This window comes from Pagrus pagrus (genome assembly GCF_965226575.1).
Source record: "Pagrus pagrus genome assembly, chromosome: 3".
Taxonomy (NCBI): Eukaryota; Metazoa; Chordata; class Actinopteri; order Spariformes; family Sparidae; genus Pagrus; species Pagrus pagrus.
Genome location: NC_140187.1, coordinates 33,062,683 through 33,084,809, shown reverse-complemented (window position 1 = coordinate 33,084,809; position 22,127 = coordinate 33,062,683). Strand labels below are relative to the sequence as shown.

The 22,127-nt window shown below is 40.8% G+C and overlaps 1 protein-coding gene across 1 annotated transcript in view; it reads right to left on the bottom strand.

The window, feature by feature from the left end:
- LOC311252755 (receptor-type tyrosine-protein phosphatase gamma-like) overlaps positions 1 to 22,127 on the bottom strand; it is a 480,433-nt gene that overhangs the window by 30,144 nt on the left and 428,162 nt on the right. The window contains exons 13-19 of the mRNA XM_084346266.1: positions 21,532 to 21,685; positions 11,811 to 11,902; positions 8,720 to 8,811; positions 3,317 to 3,413; positions 1,582 to 1,664; positions 1,231 to 1,365; positions 309 to 443 (exon numbers count right to left, since the gene is read on the bottom strand). Coding sequence (XP_084202392.1) covers positions 309 to 443; positions 1,231 to 1,365; positions 1,582 to 1,664; positions 3,317 to 3,413; positions 8,720 to 8,811; positions 11,811 to 11,902; positions 21,532 to 21,685 — 788 coding nt within the window. The remainder of the gene's footprint in view (positions 1 to 308; positions 444 to 1,230; positions 1,366 to 1,581; positions 1,665 to 3,316; positions 3,414 to 8,719; positions 8,812 to 11,810; positions 11,903 to 21,531; positions 21,686 to 22,127) is intronic.

Below are 22,127 nucleotides of genomic sequence, written 5' to 3'. Positions count from 1 at the left end.
TGTGACTAGTACACCTCTAACAAGTCCTCCAGGCACACAGTTTTACCTTGCTGTGCTGTGAAGTGGAAAAACACTTGCACCTTGTCGGTGCGGCTTGACTGCTCATGGCTGTAACACCATGACATCGTGCAACATCCCCCCCACCAACACCACAATGCCCTAAACACTAAGACTAAATCTGGAGAGTGCCACAGCTTACCATACCTAATTTATTCCAACTGTGAAACTACAAACCAGATTTTCAAATTAAAACATGAAATCATTTGAAGAAATACAGTGAGACTAGAACTCCCACTTCTCATTCTCACCTTTTTGACTTTAGTGTTGCGCAGCGTGAAGCAGCGAACAGTATAGCAGGCATGAACTTTAGTGCTTTTCAGCGTGACTACCATGTTGCCGTACTCTTCACTGTTCTCTGTTGGCCAGTACTGGTCACATTTTCTCTGTGGAACACACACACACACACACACACACACACACACACACACACAAATCCGATTAAAGTACAGTCAACAAATTGTGTCAGGCATGTCAGTTTGTGTTCTGAGTATGTGTTGAACCAGGAGACAGGAGAGGTATACGCTCCAGGGCTGAGCACAACAGAAGGGTCCCAAAGAGAGTAAAGTAAGTGAGGTAAATATGGTGACCCGATGTGTAAACCCCTGCAGAGGGCTCAGTAAGGCTTAATACAAAGGTCCTTGTAATAAACATTCCTTAATTCCTCCTTTTTATATGCATATGAGCATCAACAAGACTACATAAGTTTTAATAGCTTAATAAACGTGTTTCTCGTTGGATTATAAAACTTGAAAATGACTTAAGAATGTTAATAAAAGCCCTAATGTACTTGTTTATAATAGCGTTACAAACACATCTATTGAGTTCAACTAGCTTAGGTTTAACTAACATACTAACACTACCTGAATACATACTTTATTATGAATTTGTTAACAATGAACTATGCACTTACCAACAGTTAACTATGCTATTTGCAGCTCCAGATCTAATAACTAAACAAAGCCTGATCAATAAATGTTTGTATTGCTATTACAAACAATTCTAAAACCCTCATAAGGCTTTTATTATTATTTCTAAGTGTCGATCAACTGTCAGCAAGTTCATTATGGGTGCTTATTTGAGTTTAACAGGTTGAGTCAACACGTTACAAAACATTTCAGAACTTAAACATCCAAAAATCTACACTGAGTTTGTCTTATTGTCAGAACATACTCGGCCTTTTTCCACTAGGTTGGTGATCATGACAATGATGCTGGTATTTTGCTCCCACACCATCCTCCAAAAGTCCTCAAAAGTAGACTTAAGTGGTCCCTGGGATGCAATGTAGGCTTTAGGCTTGTTATAACCCTAATGGATGAATGACAAAGAGACAGATTAATAGTTTGGCAGTATGTGGCATACAGAATAATATCAAGCTTTTATAATAACAATTCTTCCAAAACATAACAGAGTGTCTCCAGTGTCTTTATTGTTTTGTATTAGTCTTGCAGTCAAAATTATTCTCCTCATCATACAGTCACACAGACGCAGACCAGTGCTTGACATGGAAGCAGAAACACTTACATCCACATAGTTGGCATTGATGTAGTCTGTGTGTTTGGAGTCCTTCCCAGCCAGTGGCCTCAGCTTCACCCTACTGTGGTCATCTGAACAGGAAACAGAGCAGTAAAACAGTTAGGAGCTTACCTTAACTCCATCCCTCACACACTGCTGTCCAGTGTATTGTTACTGTTTTTGTGTCCTGCCGAGGCACCTGCTCCCAAACAGCAAGTTCTTTAACCTTAGAGCTTGAAACAATGGTCAGACTGGGTCGTGTGGCTTTTTACAGACAGCTAAACGGCAAGGTACCGGCCCTGTGTGTGCTGTTTCAGGGTCGAGCCCCCTAGGGTGGCGATGTCTATTGGTTGGTCTGATTGATTAACCATCAACAGTTGACCCTTTTGTCAAGAGTAAAAATCTGATGCATGAGGATTCAGTGATTTTCAGTGAAAATTGGTTTAAAAAAGAAAAGAGCCTAGTTTAAATAATCAAAACAGGCAGGCATCCACATGTTTATTGTATGAACTGATGGTATTTATTGAACATAAGACATGAGCAAGTTTTAAAATAAACTTCTTATATCTTGCTCATATCTTATGTTTTGGGTCTTATTTACTATTATTACATGTTTTACTATAAAGCACTTTGTTGAAAACCGTAGTATAAAGCCTGTTGTGGCTCCAGAGGAAGCTGCATGTCATCTGATAAATTGCCTCGAGTGATGACACTCTGTGGCAGTTGCATTTAGGGTAATGTAGGCACCAGATTTTGAAAAAGAAGGTTCTGGTTCTGCATGAATTGATTTTGATCATTTGTTTTTAAAATGTCTATAATAAATCTAACTGTCTTATAGGACAGTGATGCTACCCAGTGGACTGATTTTCAAAACCTGGCACCTACATTACCCACAATGCAACTTAGCCACTGAGTGACACATACATTTATCGGATTACATGCAGCTTCCTCTGGAGCCACAAAAGGCTTTAAAGTACATTTTGTTCCTCATATGCAGTAGCACTCCCCGAGACCTGTGAACACACACAAGTTTTAAGTGTTGTTTCTGACCAAACTGACATTAAAGGGGCACCATGTAGTTTTGGAGATGAAATTCAAACTTTTCATTATTTACAATATTAATGAGGTAATGGTACAAACTTTATTCCATAAGTGAATAAAGAAGCTGTTCTCAGAGGAAAATAAGGTCCCAGAGCACTGTCGGAAGCTAGAAAGATGGCAGGGTCCGCCACATATAAACAGTATGTAAACAAGTAAAACAGTATAAATTGTGTTGTCCTTTAAGGTGGGTTTGTTAATTCAGTTGATCATCATGAAAACAAAGAGAGGCAGAAAAACTCAGCCAATGAAGATCTTTCTCTTCTCATTAACATTTCTCCCCCAAAACTACAGAGTGCTCCTTTAAAATACAAAATACTGCAGCATAAAATATACAGATTAATTTATTAAATAATATGTGTGACAATGGTTAAAACATATGTTCGATGTGTATTAAAATAGGTACCAATCAACCAGTAAAGGACCTGACCACCTAGAGTTTACAGTAATATTTGTGTTTGTAGAAAATATTCAAACATGGACTGACCTGCCGATCATATATTGTATGTGCCTTTACATGTCTTAATACATATAAAAATATGTTTCGCCACACATTCACCGCAGCAGTTTAAATTACAAAATACGTCAAAGTGAGCATCAAAACACAGTACAGAGTACGCACTAAGCCTATGTAATGTGTACTCACAGGCCACTATGTTGATGTATCTGTTCTTGTGCTTGTTGTCAGGGTGGTTGGAGTGCTCTGATGTGATCTTCATATCAGCAGTGCACCGTTGAACCTCCTGGGGAAGGACACACACACAGACACACCCCTCCGTCAGTCTGACAAGTCTGTACATAATGCATAGCAAGGTATCTTGAAACTGATGGTTACATTTCCATTTTGACTTCTCACAATTCACCATACAGTACTTTTAACTGCTGATGTATACTGTAGTACGGCTGTCATAACTTTTTGGTCTATGTCTCTTGCACAGAAGCTGCTGTCCTTGTTCTACCTGTTTGGTCTGATTCCAACTTCCCCATTCCAACTCTCTCTTTCACTTTTTCAGTTTTCCTCTTTGGCTAAAGCAAGTGTTCCTTACTTCATAACATTTGTTTCAATAAGCTACATCCCTTGCTTGGCAAAAGCATTTATTTTCTTGTCCCGATGGCATGGCACAACATGCTGGAAAGTAACAGCTACAGTGAAATCACTAGCTCTGGAGTTATATGCAAATTTAGACTGAAAATCAATCACAGGAATCACCCTGGAGGTCTTTTCTTGTTTACTTGTTTTTTTAATTATTCTCCAATGTGGATACAGTCCTGAAAATGACAGAGACTGATTCTGGGCGTAGCAGCCTGTGAATATATGTCAGTGTTTAATGTCGAGTTCCTGCCAAACAAACAGCTGCTGGCTGCTAGCTCAGCATAGCCAACAGAGAGGGCAGGCACTGGATTTGGCTCTGACCCCTCGGTCTCATTTCCTCAGGAGCTTTACAGGCCGACTGCCTTGTTTTAGCACTATTAAACATGGATTCATCATACTAATTGAGATGGGGGTTTATTTTGGGTGTCGCAGGCTTCATGGTGAGTGTGTGGGAGCAGATCGGGTTGCAGGTTTGATGGGAAGAGACCAGATTTAACTGGAGATGATGTCACACAGACAGGTGATCAGCAGATGGTACACGGATTGGTACATAAACACACATGTGCAGACACTTAAACTCTACCATATGCCAAACACACTCACTGATATCTGCATACACACACATGCATTCACAGACATAAACACATCCGCTTTCTGTTACTATGTTAGAACATAAGAGATGGTTGACACCGATGTTCTTCTGCACTAGAGCATAAATATAACTTGTAACTGGAGTTCAGTATGGTACATTTAGTGTCATGTACTTTCAGGCTGACACAGTGATGCTGCAGTGTTCGTCATGTGTTATCTGACCCAGCTTCCAGAACCGGCTCCCAAACCATTGGAATGCACTTTGGACACTGTGTAGACTCGGTATGAAAGTGAACATGTGTACAGATAGGAGACAGCTGAAAGGAAAAGCTAACATTATGCGTGTTAGTAGGCGCTGGTCCATGAGCCTCTGAAACCGCTTCAGCACTACAAGAGATTCTCAACGTGTGAGCAACTCCACTAGAGGGATGAAAATGATTCTGCCTAAAGTTATGCAGTCATTTAGTGCATAGATGATAGTGGTGGACACCACAGTCTTGTTTGTTATATAGATAGACAAGGTATGCATAACCACAGGCTGCATAACAGCTTGTGTTTCACCCTTGTGTAGCTGTGAGCCAAAAGTGTTTTTTGTTTTACACATCAAGTCTCACGTTCCCCTGCTCAGTGTGTAAACACTTGAATTAAACCACTCTGAGGGACTTCAAACTCGGTATTAACATCTGTCCTCAGTGATCCGCTCACAAGTGGACAGCTCTAAGTCCCTCAGTTCGCACCAGGCATTTACATGCATCTTGACGTGCGTCTCCAGTGACCACTTGTGAACTTATCTCACTTCCCTGCTCTAAATGCAAATGAACATGTACATCACTGGAACACAATGTTTTTTTTAGACAAAGAAAGAAATATCTTGTACACAAATATAATTTATAACATTTTTTTAAAAATGTGTTGTAAACAACATTTAATTAAGTTTCTCCTAACTCAACACCGCGTTTGTCCACAGGCGAAAAAAGTTGCTTAATATTGGTTACTGTTTACTGTGTTCATAAAATTTGACATGTTAACTGTAAATAAAATGTTTTCTTTCGTAAATGTAGTGTAAATAATGAAATCAGTTGAAACAGTGTTCAAACAGCTGCTAACTGTTGGCCAGTGAAGCCAAGTTCATATGAAAAGACTTTAGTTCCGATCTTGCTGACCCTGATGGATTTTGAAGCGTGTGAGCTGTTCAAAGACCCAGTCCTGGAACTCGTGGACAGCTTGCTGGCATGTCGTCAATGTCTGCTGGTTATCTGGCAGGCTACATCTCTGGCTGCATCACCAACAGGTCAGGGAGCCAGGTACAAGGCTCAGCCCATCCTCTCTCCCTGTCTCCTATGCTGTCATCCACAGCAGCTGTCTGAACCCAGTCTAACCAGGCATCATAACAGCGTATAGCTTATATCAGAATGCATGCACACAAGTGTTTCAGTGTGTAACTGTGAATCCTTGCTGAGCAGGCAATCATATGTTTTTGGTACAAAAATGATACTTGCTGTCCGCACATCATAATCCATCTTCTTATCCCTATTGTTTTCTTTATCTTCATCTCTTTCACTGCAAATCAGCACACAAACAACCTGTACTGTTTGTATAACCACATTCCCGTCTCGTCTTGCATGTGTGAACTTGAAGTGTGTGTCCTCTTGTGCTGATAAGTCACGTGTGTGAATGTGTTAAAACCACAACGACCACAATTCAGAAAGTTGTCTCGTGTGAAGAGGAAAAAGGGCCGTCATTATTTTTAAATGATGTATGAAAATATTTTTTTTTGCCATGTCTGGCATGTTATCAGAATACAACCAACTATAAAAGAAGGTCAGCCTGTTCTGTTGTTTTTGTAGTGAGGTATAAAAAATGTTCTTTCAACCCCCTTTACATCCATTTCATTCTTAAAACCTTGTGACTGCCTGAGCACCACTGCACTACAGACACACTTTTACCAGTAAATGGACTACGTGCATCTCCTCATCCTATTCGTCCTCAGCTACTTCCAAATGTAGTAACTTACATATTTAAGTATTTGAAAACAAAATGAATTTGAATGTGCATCTAAAAATGCACCTTGTAGAGGCCGACAGAACTGTCACACGTCACACAAGATCCTACTGGCTGCTTACTTGACACATTCTGTGTAGACACAGTGTAACACACTGCTTCATAATCGCCCATAGATGATTGTGTGGGTTTGTATCAGCGACTCAGAAGGCCAGATTACTATTATATTATTTTTTTCTTTTCATTTGTCACCCATCTTCATCTATGACATGGGTGGATTTACAAGTTTGAAGTATTCACTTCAATCTCTGGAGCATTTACTGCTACTTTCATTTGACTGGGTGACAACAGTGCCATAACAATGTAGATGAGACTAAAGAGTGATGATTAATGCCCTCGGCCTCCCTGACTACATTCTGTCAAAGTAGGAGAAACTGGGACAGCAGGGATGTCGAGAATGTGGGAGGAGGATAATTTGATTTGAGCTCCCGTCCTAAAGCACTTTCAGTGTCTACTGGGCCTGAACCGGGGCACAGGGGAGAGGGAGAGGGGACACACACACTAGTGTGCTCTGTTTTCACTCATTTTCACTCATTCAGCAGGGAGAGCTCAGTCCACCCACCCTTTGTCTAGGCAGAGCAGGGACCTGGAATGCAGAGTGATTGGAGGAAAAGAAGGAATCAAAGCGAGAAAGATATTTTCATAGAACACACTCGCAGAGGGAATAAGAGGCCGGTGTGATGAAGCATGCAAAGGTCATAACTAAACTAAATTGCCCAACACTGAAACTTCCCCCTTGCTTTCTCAGTGATAACCATATTCATATTCATATCTCTCTTTATTATTTCATACTATTTCTGCTTCCAGTATCTAATTGGATCCAGACATGGACAGGCCATAGTTTTTCCCCCTTCACGATTAAATGTATATTTATACATTAAGAAACACTGCCGAAAACTAATATCTACAATATCAAGTGCCAGCTAGAGTATTTGAGTTTTCTCATTACATACTGATGTACTGTTAGCAATATGCTAGTTAGAGCTTTAAGAATACAATGGGAACATATAATGGTTACTTCTGATCTGACACAATGGACTGAGCCAGGATCTGTGGTACTAACCCGCTCTCATACAGTACATGCTTTCATTAGTTTATCATAGCCTGGCCCTCAGCATCTGAAAGCGAGTGTCTTCATGTGCAGGTGTGTTTTCTAAAGTGTGCTGAAGGACTGGTGTAGTCTGACACAGGGGAGAGGAGGTAATGGAGAGACAGAGTCCTGCATAGACAACATATTTTTAACCCAGAAGTTAGCATGGTTCCCTCGACAAAAACAGCCTATATTTTTCAAATGGATTTTGGCTAATTGGAAATAAGCTCTGTGGCAACAACTGATGAAACTTATGCATTTTGATCAACAAGATGATCTTCACAGATGAGCAGCACTTCACGAGTGTGAATATAATCAGCAGAAGTAAAAAGTCCCCATTAGGCTATAAACAACTACAGTGTGGTCGTCTGACCGCAACATCTCTGTCACTCAGCTGTCACTAACTACACTATACTGTACGCACTAAATACACTGATCTATCTACAACTTGTACAGTTAGATTAGAACAGTTCCTTTGTATAGATGGCCTGGTGAGTCCGTTAACACACAGACTTTATTTCAGGCATTTGACCAAAAACATTTTAAAAACAAGCCTGTTGACTTCCAGGCGAGGGAACCAGAAGTATAAAAATCTGCTAAATTACCATAAAAGGAGATTTTAGGACTCATTCCTGCAACACTCTATTAGGCAGTGTACTGAGCTGTCTATCTGCTATTGGCTAGTTGTTGGTGCCAAGTGATGAAATGTGAGACTGTGACAGATATCAGTGTCACTTCAGGTTGCAGTATGCAGCTGTTTTCATCGAAAAAGCTTGAAAAACTACCTGCTTTGCACCAAACAGAAGACTGACACAGTTTGCTACAAGTGCAGCATTTAGCAGATGCTCTCGACAGATTGGGTCGAGACCAAACACTGAGCTGAAAGAGACTTGAAATTGGACTCACATTCATCAGCTGGAGACAGACTTTAACCAAAAATACCACCGCTTCAACAATTAACAACACAAGATAGAAAATAAGTTACAAAGTTCGTTTTCTCAAGTCCGTCCTGAGTAAATCATCTTCTCAAAGAAATCAATGAAGTGACAGTGACTGCAGCTGCAGGCTACCGGCAAGCTAACTGTTTTGATTATGTTTCCTTCGGACGTCAGATGCACACGATCATTCTTCATTTCGAATCAATGTCAATGTAAGAATTTCAGTATGGTTCTGTTATCCTTTCTGGTTTGCACAGACAAGAATTAACCACTTACCTCAAAATCTTCAGAGAATCCATGCTGGTTATTTGAGTAGAGTTCAGAGACATGTTTGATGAACTGCTTGACTGGGACGGCTTCCATGTCATCTGCAGAGAAGAAACAAGACAAGGGTCAAATCAGCTTCAGGAACAATAACTCGCTCTAGAGGAAGGATCAACCTCCGCCTCTCCACTGAAAGTGACATCTGAAAGTTTATTTTTTACTTTCAAAAAACATCAGTTGGTAAAAATAATCTCACCACATGAACAATGTAGTGGTTGTTTCTGTATTCCTTTTTTTAATCCAAAATGTTATGAACATCTCAAATGTCATGACAACAGGGCTAACTGATGAAGACTATGGAATTTGACAAAAAGCTCGAGAACAATGTTGTGTTGAGAAATTTGCCAACTATTGTTTCTCCTTGTCATTAATATACTGTATTGTACAGTCTGCTGGATTTGACACCTGCCCGGTTACGGCAAAATTATTATTTTCAGTGTTTTCCTGGTTATCACCCTATATACCTTATAGAAATAGATTGAAATAGATCAGTGAATCAAAATGCCAGGGTTAAGGTCAAATGCTAACAAATGCACTTGTGATTGTAAGTGGTGCTTCTCTAGAGGTCTCTGCCAAGAAAAATGCAGGCTCGGTAGAGTTTCAGTTCCACTGCTCAACTGTACCACAGAGGAGACATAAATTAAGAAAGCATGCATACGTCATATTTCGCTGTTCATGCTTTGTTGCTTGTGGGCGCTTTTAGCCATAACGCACAGGACTGGAGCGCATGTTTCATCAGATGGCAAACACTTGTATACAAATAGTTGCAATTGGTAGTTGTTCTTCAGACACTGCCAGCATAAAGAGCACAAGTCAACCCAGATGATTGGAGTGTATTCACTGAGAGCATGCAAAAACATTTCATAATGGCTAAAACTCTCTCACAGCTCCCTACAGTTTAGTCTTCATCAAATATTAACAAGAGCATACACTAGCTTGCTCTCATGTTGTGCCTTGCTAGACGCTCATTTAGGTATGCAAATACGTCAACATTAGTTGTGTCGCTAAACACAGCAGGCTGCTGAGTGTAAAGCAGAGCGTCTCTCAGAGTAATCTCTTTTATTGCTTTGACATATTTTACAGACAGCACACAATCACTGACACCGAGGCAGGGCTTTGTTCTTTAGTTTTGTTCCTTGGGGTGGAAGATGAATAAGAAAAAATGTTGGGGTTTTTATGAAATCGACTTCAATTTGGAATATAAACTCCAGTGTTGTAGTCAACACCACCATATATATATATATATATATATATATATATATATATATTTATATTTATTCAACACCTAACCCTAACCCTCAACACAATACCTGTTCAGTGAAAGCTTTTCTGGGTGACTCAGATATTGATCTTCCCACTCTAAACTAAAGAAAATAAAAGAAAACCAAGGTAACCCATATATAATGTTTGTCTATGTTTGGATGTGTCTGTGTGTGTGCGTGTGTGTGTGTGTGTGTGAGTGTGTGTGTGTGTGTGTGTGTGTGTGTGTGTGTGTTAAGTGGAGTGCTCTGTAGTAAGTGGCTGCTGCCTGCAGGTTTTAAATCCAGAAGGTCTTAAAGAAGATTATGGGATGTGCGAGGCTCTCGGTCTGAGCTATTGATACAATTAACACAACTAACATATGGCCACCTCCCTGTCTGCTGTCCTCACAGCATGGCTGTCATGTGAGCAGTGTTTTTCCAATTTTAGCCTTCAAAAGTCTGTGAGCCTACCTCACCCTTCCAGTGGTTGAAAAAATCAAACATATGTGAACACACGTAAAATGAATCAAACCAGCAGCTCAGTGAGCCAGTTATCTGCTGAGGCTGCAACAGCGGCTCTGTGGCAGACCCCCTTTTGTCTGTGCTGGGCTCTACCAGGCTGGGCACACTGGCCCTGGTGTGAATGGAGGCCTTTGGACATTGTAAGAGGCCCCTCAAGCTTTTAATTGATTTGACAGGTTTGGATCCAAATCCTGGACCTGAGGACGAGAGCTGGAACAGCTAGAGAGCAGCCGTCAGCCCTGTGGAGGTTTATGTGTTTGTGTTCTTTGTAATTGGTGACCTGGGCTCGCTCTCTCTCTCTCTCTCTCTCTCTTCACACACACACACACACACACACACACACACACACTCAAGCTCAGGTAATGATGTGGCTATAGACCATATTTTTTAAACAATTTGTTTAAAGGCTGAGCTGAGTGATAGAAATCAAAATCTCATTGCTAAATACCTGGTATCCATGGCGCCCAGACATATTTAAGTGCTTACCTCTCTGCACCACGCTGCCATTCAGAACACTTTATTTACACAGACCAGTCACTTCGCTCTGAAAAGGTCTGAGTGATGGTCACGTGCTCAATGTTGCTTTTAAAGGTGACAGTACAGGTGAGGCTGAGGCAAATGTGTCCTCAACTGAGCAGCTCTCCAACAGGAGATCTCAGAGAGCAGAGAGTGGACATAGTGAGGATAATTTTGAAAATCAAAATGTCCAGAAAGTTGGTAATGTTAATAAAGACAATGTCCTGTTTCATAGCTCTGTAGTGCGCTGTGTTTAATATAATACTATAAACTAAATTTGTATTATTAATAAAATGAAAAGTTCACTGCATAGACTAACACAGATAAATACGTGGCTTTGTTCACTTTTGTGTCTAGCCCTAGATTGGATTATTGCTGCTCAGAATGTTTGGTCACAGGAAGATGAGACCAGTAAGGTCTTCATGCTGGTGTGTGACCTTGGACCGCTGTTATAAGAATAGCCCTGACCTTCGACCCCACAGAGGGGATGACGACCTAACTTACACCATGTAGAAACACTGTACCAGGAAAGATGGTTGGAAATCAGGCTGCACGGCTCTGGAAGTGTATACAACTGCTGCAGCTGAGGGCTCAGTGTGTGGACTCATCAACAGCAGATTTTAAGAGAGAAGTGTTAAAACAGCGGTCAAAGACACAAACAAATATGTCTGAAATCTCTTGTCCTGAAGGGGTATACCAGCACATCCGGCCAGCAGTTTTGCATGGGGGTTATAAATGTGAGAAGTGCTGTGGTTAGTTGTTACCTGGAATGGGAATGACAGGGATTGTCTCATTGGGTACCACTCTGGGTGAACTGCTGTCTTCCACATAGAAATGGGCCGTCTGGAAACAGCGCCTGACAAAAAGAGAGAAAGAGAGATTACATTTTAACGATCTCTTTTAGAGGGATTTACAAACTCCTGACTAACTCATGCTATGACTCTGTTGTAGTTCCATTCTGAGGTGAAAACACAGCAAGGAGGTCTTCTTTCACCTGAACTTGAAGGATAAAATCTTTGTGTGCTGGTCACTTTTATTTGTAGCACATTTGTGTATTTCAACTGGTGAGGTTCATTCGCCATTTTTTTCATATATACTGTTTTCAGTTTTCTACCACAATTGTTTATGCTAACCCCACCTACTATGAAGGGTGTATAAATGAGAGCAGTTTACATTTCTGCAAACCACTGATACGTTCACAGTTGTACGTGTCATAGGCTGCGTGCCATATTGACATTCACATTCACATCACATGCTTGTGACCTGGCTGCCATATCTGGAGGTGGAGTGGATGGTGGTGGAGTTAAGCGAGAAGGCTGCCAAGCCAGTTACTGCGGTTCAAGACTGCATTTGAACATTTGAAAGAATGGCGGCACTGGATATTTTTAAGGAGACCTCGGGACATTGTCCGGCCAAGTTTGTGTTGACGACAACAGTAATTTTAGGTCAAAATGTGATTTGTCTGTGTTTCTTTGTGGCCAAACCAGACCATGAGCACAGTGTTGTCACTACATAAAATAGAAAGTTGAAGATAAAGAAACGTTGAGTAGCAACATAACTGTGATTTGCAGAAATGTACATTGGCCACAACTATTCCGGCGATCAAGTTCAGGCAAGTTTAAGTGTAGATACCAATGATACACATAAATGCTTGGATATTCACACTACCCCCCAGCTTCCATAGCCTTGATTCAGGCACCCTGCCCAACCCTCCACCCTGCCACTGTAGCAACAATGATCTGATCCCTTGTCTTCAGTGGAATACACAATTAAGCTGGATGTGCCATTGCAGGAAACTGAACCTTTTAAACAAACCTAAACCTTTGAATTGAAACTAACCATTAGTTTTAGACATATCTGTGTAGAAGAAACAGGTTCAGCCTGAGCCTCACGCCTCTGAGGGACACACCTTCATAGGCCATATCTTCCCAGTCAACTAGACCTCAGCTAGACTTTACAAAGACTTTCTCTGTTTACAGTTAATCCTTGACAGAGATTGTGAGCGTGTATGTGTGTGTGGAGAGAGAAATACAGAATACAGATTTCATCATGGCAGTCAGCAACTGCCAGGCCTCCTCCCTTCAAAGTACACACAGATGGCAGAAATGGACTTTGAACGTCATACACATGGGCACACACACACACACACACACACACACACACACACACACGCACACACACACACACACACACACACACACACACACACACACACACACACACACACACACACACACACACACACACAACTGCAGAGTTTCAAGCTTGTCAGAGTTGAGTATTCTCATGAACAGCGTCAAATTTACCTGCTGGTTTTATAGGAAAGTGTATGTTTAAATTCAAAGCATTATGCATAGTGTAGCTCACACACACATACACACATACACACACACATGTGCACGCACACACAAATGCACAGAACATGCCTCAATCCAATTGTGTTTGAAGTCATGTATACTGTATGTAGAAGCTGTCACACAGGTAAGCCTTCAGGAGGAGATACATCAGTGTCACGGACGTGTTTTTAGTCTGTGACAGTGGCTTTGACAATTCATAACCATAATGTCTTACCATCAGAATCTACATCAGGCATTTAGAGACACGCTGGAGTTAAAACACAGCAGAAACTGGCAGACGTTACACTTCCGTGACAAATCCCGACATAGTGCATGAAAGAGAGGATGACTACCTATGTTTGCATCCAACTGTCAGGCTTTTGAAAGGTCACAAACAAAGTCTGCAGATAATCCATGTTTCTATTAACAAAATAAATAGCCTGACTGTGTATATTATTACATGCACATATTGATGAGAATTTAACTTGAACTTTTTGTTACCATACAAACTAAACAAGATATCTGTGGAGACCAAACCGTACTGAGGGGTGTTGAGATTTCATTTGGAATTGACAGAATCAGGAAGTACGTCTTTAAATGTTACTTCTGTCATCGAAATGGTTTGCTGTACGTTGGGAAAATAATTTATTTCAAAATCTACAGCAATAAAATTGTATGTTGATGACACTGAATAATTGTTCCTTGTTCTCAAAATGTAATCTCAGCAGGATTTATATGATGATGTTCACTTGGTACATCAAAGACCTGACTGGAAATGCCTGAAAGAGAGAGGTGGTGCTTAGATAAAAGCCCTTTTCACACAGAGACTCCGCATCATCGCTACAACTAAGGCTCGCCATTTCTCCGCCTTTGTTTGTTCCCACTGAACTAAGCAGCTCCGGCGCAAAGCTGCTCCAGTGTGTCAATTCATACAGCACGCCACTCTGCGGAACTAAAAGAGGCGTGACGGTACACGTCATAGTGTTGAGATCTGTCTGTTTCTTTCGTGGTTCCCCCGTTAACCACCTGTTAAGCTAAACATGTACCCTCTGACTGTTTATAATCATATGGATGCTGTTATAATTTGTGTATAATTGAGATCCTGACCCCTGGAAAGTGACAAAGTTAAGTTTTTCGATCTAAATGACATAATTACATAATCGGCATCAGTAAACAGCGGACCCTGTCAGCTTTCACTCGCGGGGAGGGATGCTGTTTTCTGGGGGAAAGTTCACTGAAGTCTCGGTCAGGACGCCTAAAGTTGCAGTGATTTTTTTCAATACAAGTTGCCAGAGACAGTAACTACAACAACGCAATAGTGGAAGGTGACAAACACATGGTGAGTTAGATTTTTGCTCTAAATCAGGTCACATAATCACCACCATTATGTGCTCAACTGCGGGAGCCACCTGGCTCTGCTGCCGGGGACAGATGCTGTTTTTCAGGCAGAAATGTGATGAAGACTCGGTAGGACAGACAGGATGACAGACAGGATGACAGACAGGAGGACAGACAGGCTTTTCCACGTATAACTGCAGTACTTTTTTCCTCATATAAGTTGCCAAAGACACTACCAGTTAATACGTTACTGTTGTATGGTCCTGTTACTTTGCTTTGGGGGCAAAAAGTATTTTACCCATTGAGCACCATTATAGAAGAGATGTCTGTGAAACTGTTGACATGACACATTGAACTGCAAACGAGGTCAGTTTTGACTCATTCTATTATTAATTACTGAACCATTATGGTTTATATTTTTAAGAACATTCCTCAAGAAAAGCGTTTTAAAAAACTGAGATGTCATCACAATGTTAAGTCAGCAGGCACAGCGAGAGCTCCTGGACAGAGCCAGAGGGAGAAACACTGCTCCACATATTCAGAGGGAAGTAAACTGGGACGCTAGGGAACTTTTTTTGGTGTATGCGTCAGCTGAGCAATTCTCATTGGACTGAATAGACGCCACCTCTATGCATGTAACCTCTTTGGGTTGTGTGAATAATGACCGTGTTTCTATCGGGAACAGAGACAGAAGTAGTGGGATAGTGTTATAGGGCTGCTGAAAATCTAAGGGAGGAGATCAGGCTCGATGTTTAGACATACCTTTACCTTGGTCATCACACATCGACACCCTGGTTAAAAACGCACAGAAAAGGCTCCACTTCTTAAGGAAACTTAGGAAGGTTAATTCTGGAGCAAGATTCTGGTCAACTTTTACAGAGGAGCAATAGAAAGCATCCTGACTGGAAACATCACAACCTGGCATGGTTCATCACAGCCCAGGACAGGAAGAGTCTACAGCGGGTGATTAAAACCGCCAGAACATCACTGGTACCATCTACAGAGCATCAGTGACGTCTGCACAGAGCCCAAAGATACTAAAAGACAACACCCACCCAGACACAGTCTGTTCACCCTGCTGCCACCTGACAACAGATACAGAAGTATCTGCTGCTGTACCAGCAGACTACAGAGCAGCTTCACTTCTTATATTGTAAGACTCTTGAACTCGTCCTCAACACAAATAAATGGACTCCAACTAGCCTGAAACCTGATTTTGTCAACAATCAGATTGCATAGTTTAGAAGTCACTACTAAATGTCCTATGTTGTTGTTAAGGTTTGAGGTCTTGTTGAGTATGCCACGCTGCTAATAAGGGCACCCGATCAGAAAAGTATCACATGATTGATTTGTAAAAGGCAATCAAAAACCATTAATTATTTAATATAATTAATTGGATGAAGGCAGACGGTAACCAGATTTCTGAATAATTAAGGGACTGCAGAGCATCACTACAGTGCATGCACTCACTATGACATACTTTCATTCTGCCAAAAAGACAGAGAAGGAAGAATACAGACTCAAATGATTTGTTGAGTAAAATATCACACAGTGCGTAGAACGAGAAGAAAACGTTACACAGTAACTCCATATTAGCAGTTAAACATTAATGATTTTACTGTTACTGAAATACAGAGTTATTGTTGCTGCTCTTTTAGTTATCTCATCCTGTGCCTTTCTGTGAATGTCCATGTACAGTAACAACAGCTGATGGAAGCTGTTGTTTGTGCATTTGAAATAAAAACACATCTACTGAGCTGATTCTGATAAAAGATGTTAAAATGAAGGAATGCCATATGGCTGAAGTTACAATCAACAGCTAAATGAAACTTCAAAACATAGTGACAGAGATAAGGAGACCGTTTGCCATGTCCTTATCTACTCCTACAACTCCCAGTGACAACAGCAGTTACTCAACACCCACCACATCTAAGTGTTGTGTGTGTGTGTGTGTGTGTGTGTGTGTGTTTGTGTCCAGACCCTCCCTACCTGTATTTGATACAGAGCAGAGAGCAGAAAGCGTTCATCCTGGTGAACATGCAGAGGAGAGAGAGCAGACAGCCTGCCGCATGCTGCTGCTGCTGACATGAACTGAGAGCGAGTGAACAGGGACGAAGGGACAGAAGGAGGGAGGACAGAGGGAGGGAGGACAGAGGGAGGGAGGACGGCTTTCCTAACAAGGCATGAAGGGGGTTGTTCCCTCTCTGTGACACCAGCACATACACACACGCACACACACACACACACACACACACACACAGACACACACACAGGTCAATCCCAAGCCACTTCCTGGTGTGAGACAGCTGGTGTCAGGGTGCATTCAAGTCACATGGGACAAAGTTAGCAGAATCATGCTGTGGTTCAAAGAAATTATTTACAAACCGAGGAGGTCCCGCAGTGAATCATTTATGACTACCCTGCATACAACATTACTTACATTTACAGTACATCTATGTTTTCATACATTCACAACTCCACCGCTCATTATTGTCACTGACAAAGAATGACCCACATTGCTCTTAGTGCCACTGCACTCTTTGATTAGACCTACAGTGGAAGACGTTTTTCATAATTTAATATAATTCACATTCTCAGTTTTTAATTCAGTTGGATTATTGATATTTATATCTTTATTGTCATATATTTACAATACATGTTACTCTGCTCCATGTTAACTCCCCACATTCGAAGATAATCTTACTGTCCTTTTTTGCATTTTTGTGCATGATGTGTTATGTTGTGCACCTTGGGCTGTGAGAAACGACATTTCGTTCTTTCACACTTACGATTTATGACCTTCATGTATTTAACCCAAAGCAAACTTATTAACTTTTATGTTTTAACTGTAAAGAGAAAAGATTTACCCAATATTAGGTCTAATCAAAGAATAAGTCAAATTCTACTTGACTAAGTATTCAAAGCCAACCATGTCAATACTCCACATCACAGATAACTCACTCTGTGATAGAAAAAACAAGTTACTTTTCACAGCCCCATGTGAATGATGTTGCAATTAATGTAGAAAGAAATAAATACTCAAAGGGTTTTATCAGTGAACATAGTTTCCCTTATTTTCATTGCTGAAGATGTTTGTGCAACAGAAAACAGATGTTAGGACATGACTTTGTACCTGTGTCTTTCACACCATTTTCCACCTCAAAAAAATGGATACATTCATTCAAAGTAGTGCAATCAACTCCGCTCACTACATGGTTGCATTCTTATTTGCAAATGACATTATTTGCAGTGTAACAGTGTAAAAATGTGGATGCTTTTGAATTGCAGCAGTAAAACAGCCTGTTCCTGCATCTGTAGATATGACTGGAACACTGCATAATGTCCCCACGTATCAGGAGAGGTCCACTGTGCCTGCAAATACTGTACTGCAATGTAAGGTAACTTTCTTTTTGGTTTGTTAAGGAGCTCATTTTTACCTCTTTCTGAGAAGACCTGAATGCAGCAGAACAGTTTGGGTAATGAGGGCGGTACCAACTGCTACTGGAGGGCCAATAGGACTGCAGCGTGGGTGGAGTCTGTATGGAACATGGGGTCATGACCTGAGCTTTGCTTTACAATAGGATTAAATACCCCAACACACTCCCAGCACCTGCCGATGGGCCTCTGTGTGTGTGTGTGTGTGTGTGTTAAAACTGGATTTTGATCAGTCTCAGTAATATGAAAAACACTTGAGTTAGCAATGAAAAAACACAACTATTATTGACAGCATTTCATATTGTTATGTTCAGTCTTTCTGTACATGCCATTAGTAATTTGCTTCAGATTAAAATAAAGAACTACGCTGCTTTCCAACTTTTCAAACTTAATTTTTCCACAATGTAATCACAGTGCTTTCTACGAGGAGATGTTAGAAACTGATACATCAGTCAGGAAGTGGCCATAGTGAAAACTATGTGAGTGACTGAAAATGAAACCAGAGATGCTAAAATGAAGGATTCTTAATTTAGTATGTTAGTTTGCTTGTTAGACCACAAATACTAGGTAATATTCAACAGTTATGAGCTAAGGCATGCATGGCTATATAATATGCAAGTACACTAGACTGTACATTTCTTGTCTACAACCTGAAAGCCTGTGTCAGACAATCTGTTTGTGAGATGGAGAATATAGGGACATTTAGGTTAATAATGAATATTAGATGTAGTCATTGTAGCTTCTGACATGAGGGTTGTCGGTGTAGTTGTTTTCCTCAGACACTACTCTAAAACTCAAACTGAACCAGGGTCAGCTCACCACAACCTTCCTTCTTCTTGAGCTGCTAAGGATGGTTTATATATAAGGAGGGGACATGAGAAAAAGTCTGTATATGAAGGCAAGTTATCATCAAGATGTTGAGCACAGTTTGAGACTGTGCTCAACATTTGTAAGTGTGAAACCACTGGATATTGTTATGGCGACCTATGGACAAGCCAACATGATCTTTTCCTCATCCCAACCAAGTGTTTTTTGTGCCTTTACCTAGCCACAACATCAGCACAGCATTGTCACAACATAAACGTGGAAAATGAACATACAGAAATGTAAAGTTGCTGTGATGGTTTGGACTGTGGCTTGTCTTTGTGGTTTTTGTTGTGCTTTGTGTTTCAGAGGTGCTGGGAGAGGCTGGCTGTGGTTTCCTGCTGGCCGGAGCGTTTGCCACCTCACACACCTGCCGCACATTTGGAAGTAATCAGCTTCCCTTCTTGAACCCTGGTCTCCTCTCTGCTTGCTGCAAGATTATTATCAACAGCTCTAGTTGGTATATGGTCTCTCTGACGATTCCAGTGATTTCAAGTGTCTATAGTGTTTCTAGATTGTTTTTCTTTTTTTGCCTTCACTCTAACTTTGCCTGTTTCTCCGCTGTGTGTGAACTTCTCCTGGACCAGCTCCTCGGTCAAACGCCACCCAGCCACCAGCACCTCAGCCACTCTGCACTCTCTGGACTCCCCTGAGCACACAGCCCGCAGCACCGTGAGTGCTGTGGGCTGTGCTGTGTATAGTGCTGTGCTGTATAGTGCTGTGTATAGTTCATCATGTTCAATATATTACTCTTTAATCTACTCCCTGTTTGATGTTCGCTTTTGGGTCCACTACAAAATCCATCTACACATCGTCACAGTTGCAACATAAAGAAATGTAGAGTTTCAACATAACCCTGGTCTGTGAAATTTCCAACATTTATCTTGGCGATTGGGTTGTCCACCTTGACCTTTTTCCTTAAGAGGATGTGTAGCAACAATTTCATGCTTCCTCTGCCTTTGCTTCTCCAATCATTATTCACTTCATCTATTTGCTGCAGGCGGTTGCATATCAGAAATTTGAACAAAGGTCATTTAAGTGTTAGAACATAAAAACGATACTGTAGCCAGTCTCATTCATATTGTACAGCTTCTGAGAAGGTTTTACCATAATTGAGAGTGCCTCAAATGGTTTTGGTGCCTGTCAGACATCACGTCATGTGGCTCCACCTCCATCTGGCTGTGACTGGCTCTGACGTGAGCTAACAGATGAAAATGGTTCAACTTTGTATGATAACTGTTTTTAATCTTCTGTCACAAAATGTTGATTTAAATATTCTCATGTCATGGCCAGAAAATTATCAATCCTCAAAAGCTAGATTACAAGCTTTCACAGAAAACCAGTCCATGAGATATTCAATGATATCTCATGATGTCATTGTATCTTTGTCTCTGCCTTAATTGGAAATTATTTCTGAAAAGATTCATGTAGTTTATTTGTGGGTGTAATTTGAATAAAAAGCTTATTAACTGTGCTAAATATTATTTTGAAAATGTGCTGTTTCCCTTTTAATAGGCCAGGTCATACCTGTACTGTGTATGTTTTACAATTTTATGAAGTTTGACACAACAGAATATTTGGCATCCTCAGCTCAATCGCTCAGAGGACAAATACAGACTAAATGACTCCCACTGACTCCCAGCCTGCCATGAAACTGTGCAGTACAGTGCTGCAAAAGCAGCATTATTATAGATCCCCACCTCCTGTATTTAAAGTGTATTAAAAATGCTTCAGTAAGCTGCAGTCTCTAACTTTGATTATTTTTAGATGTCACTTCAGCTGGTCTCACAGCACAGCTAATGTCATTTGCCTGTATTAATGCTGACATTTTCTGTCAATGTCATTATAATGTAAATGATGGTTTCATCTAAGCCCATCAGTAACTATAGTTATTCTTAGTATTCATCTATCTACCAGTAATATCTATATACTGTACATACTGTAATATCTGTCTTTGCTGCACTATTTATAGTGTACATACTTTGCACTTCTGCTTTTTGCACTTCTGGTTAGATGCTAACTGCATTTCGTTGTCTCTGTACTTGTACTGTGCACAATGACAATAAAGTTGAATCTAATCTAATCAATAACTGCAAACAAAACCAGTCTTATTGTGAATGGCTGAAGTCAGAAACAAATAAAATATGTAATTAAAAAGCAGTGGAAAAATGCTTACCATGAAATATTTCTGGAGTCAGACTCTGTGAACACACATGCACCAGCTAGAATGGCAGCAGATCATCTCTGCAAGCCATGACCGAGCCGGAACATGGCAAAGGTCCATTCCGGGTCCATCAAGCATTTGCCTCTCTATAAGTTTGGATTCATGAAATGTTTGCAGCAATTGCGAGTAGCCAAACATGCACTTACCTCACATGTTTTATCTTCCTCATGATATTTAATGTACCAAGTTTGGTAATGAAGTATTGTCCCCTTCCTGTCTAACCATAACAAATGCAGCATCAGATATCAGATAAGACTTCAGTAAACCTTTAGGTCTTGTTGTACCCACCTCCAGTAGAGGAGCACAGCCAGCAGGAGAACGAGGCAGATGAAAGTCAGGGCTGAAACTACCACCAAAGGTACTAACCACTCCACGCGGCCCAGCCCCACGCCAGACCCAGGTGTTACCTGGTTGGTCAGGTTGGTCGCAGCACTGGGACGTTCTAGAGGGAAAAAAAAGAGAGAAAAGAATGAGCGAAAGACATGACACTCACCATCCTGCGGGCAGAGGCCACATGGAAAGAGGCAGAATGAGGATATGATTGAGAAGAAGTTGGAAGAAATGGATGCTATCTTATAGAGGGGTATAAGAGCAAAATCGAATAGGAATGTCAATTCTTACTTCATTGGAAAATCAGGATTAGATTAGAGAGAAATTTTTTTTAAGATAAAACAAAAAAGGAGAAGAGGGAAGAAAGCTAGCAGGAACAATAGGTTCTGTGTTAGTAATACCACCTTTGTCTTGGATAATACATGATCAATATTCAGTATATTATATATTTGCCTTTTATATTACAAGACAAATCCATTAAAGCCTTTTTGCAGAACCAATTATATTGAAAGTAAAGCGAATTAAAGTCGGACAGGCTGACATAATCCCCTCTT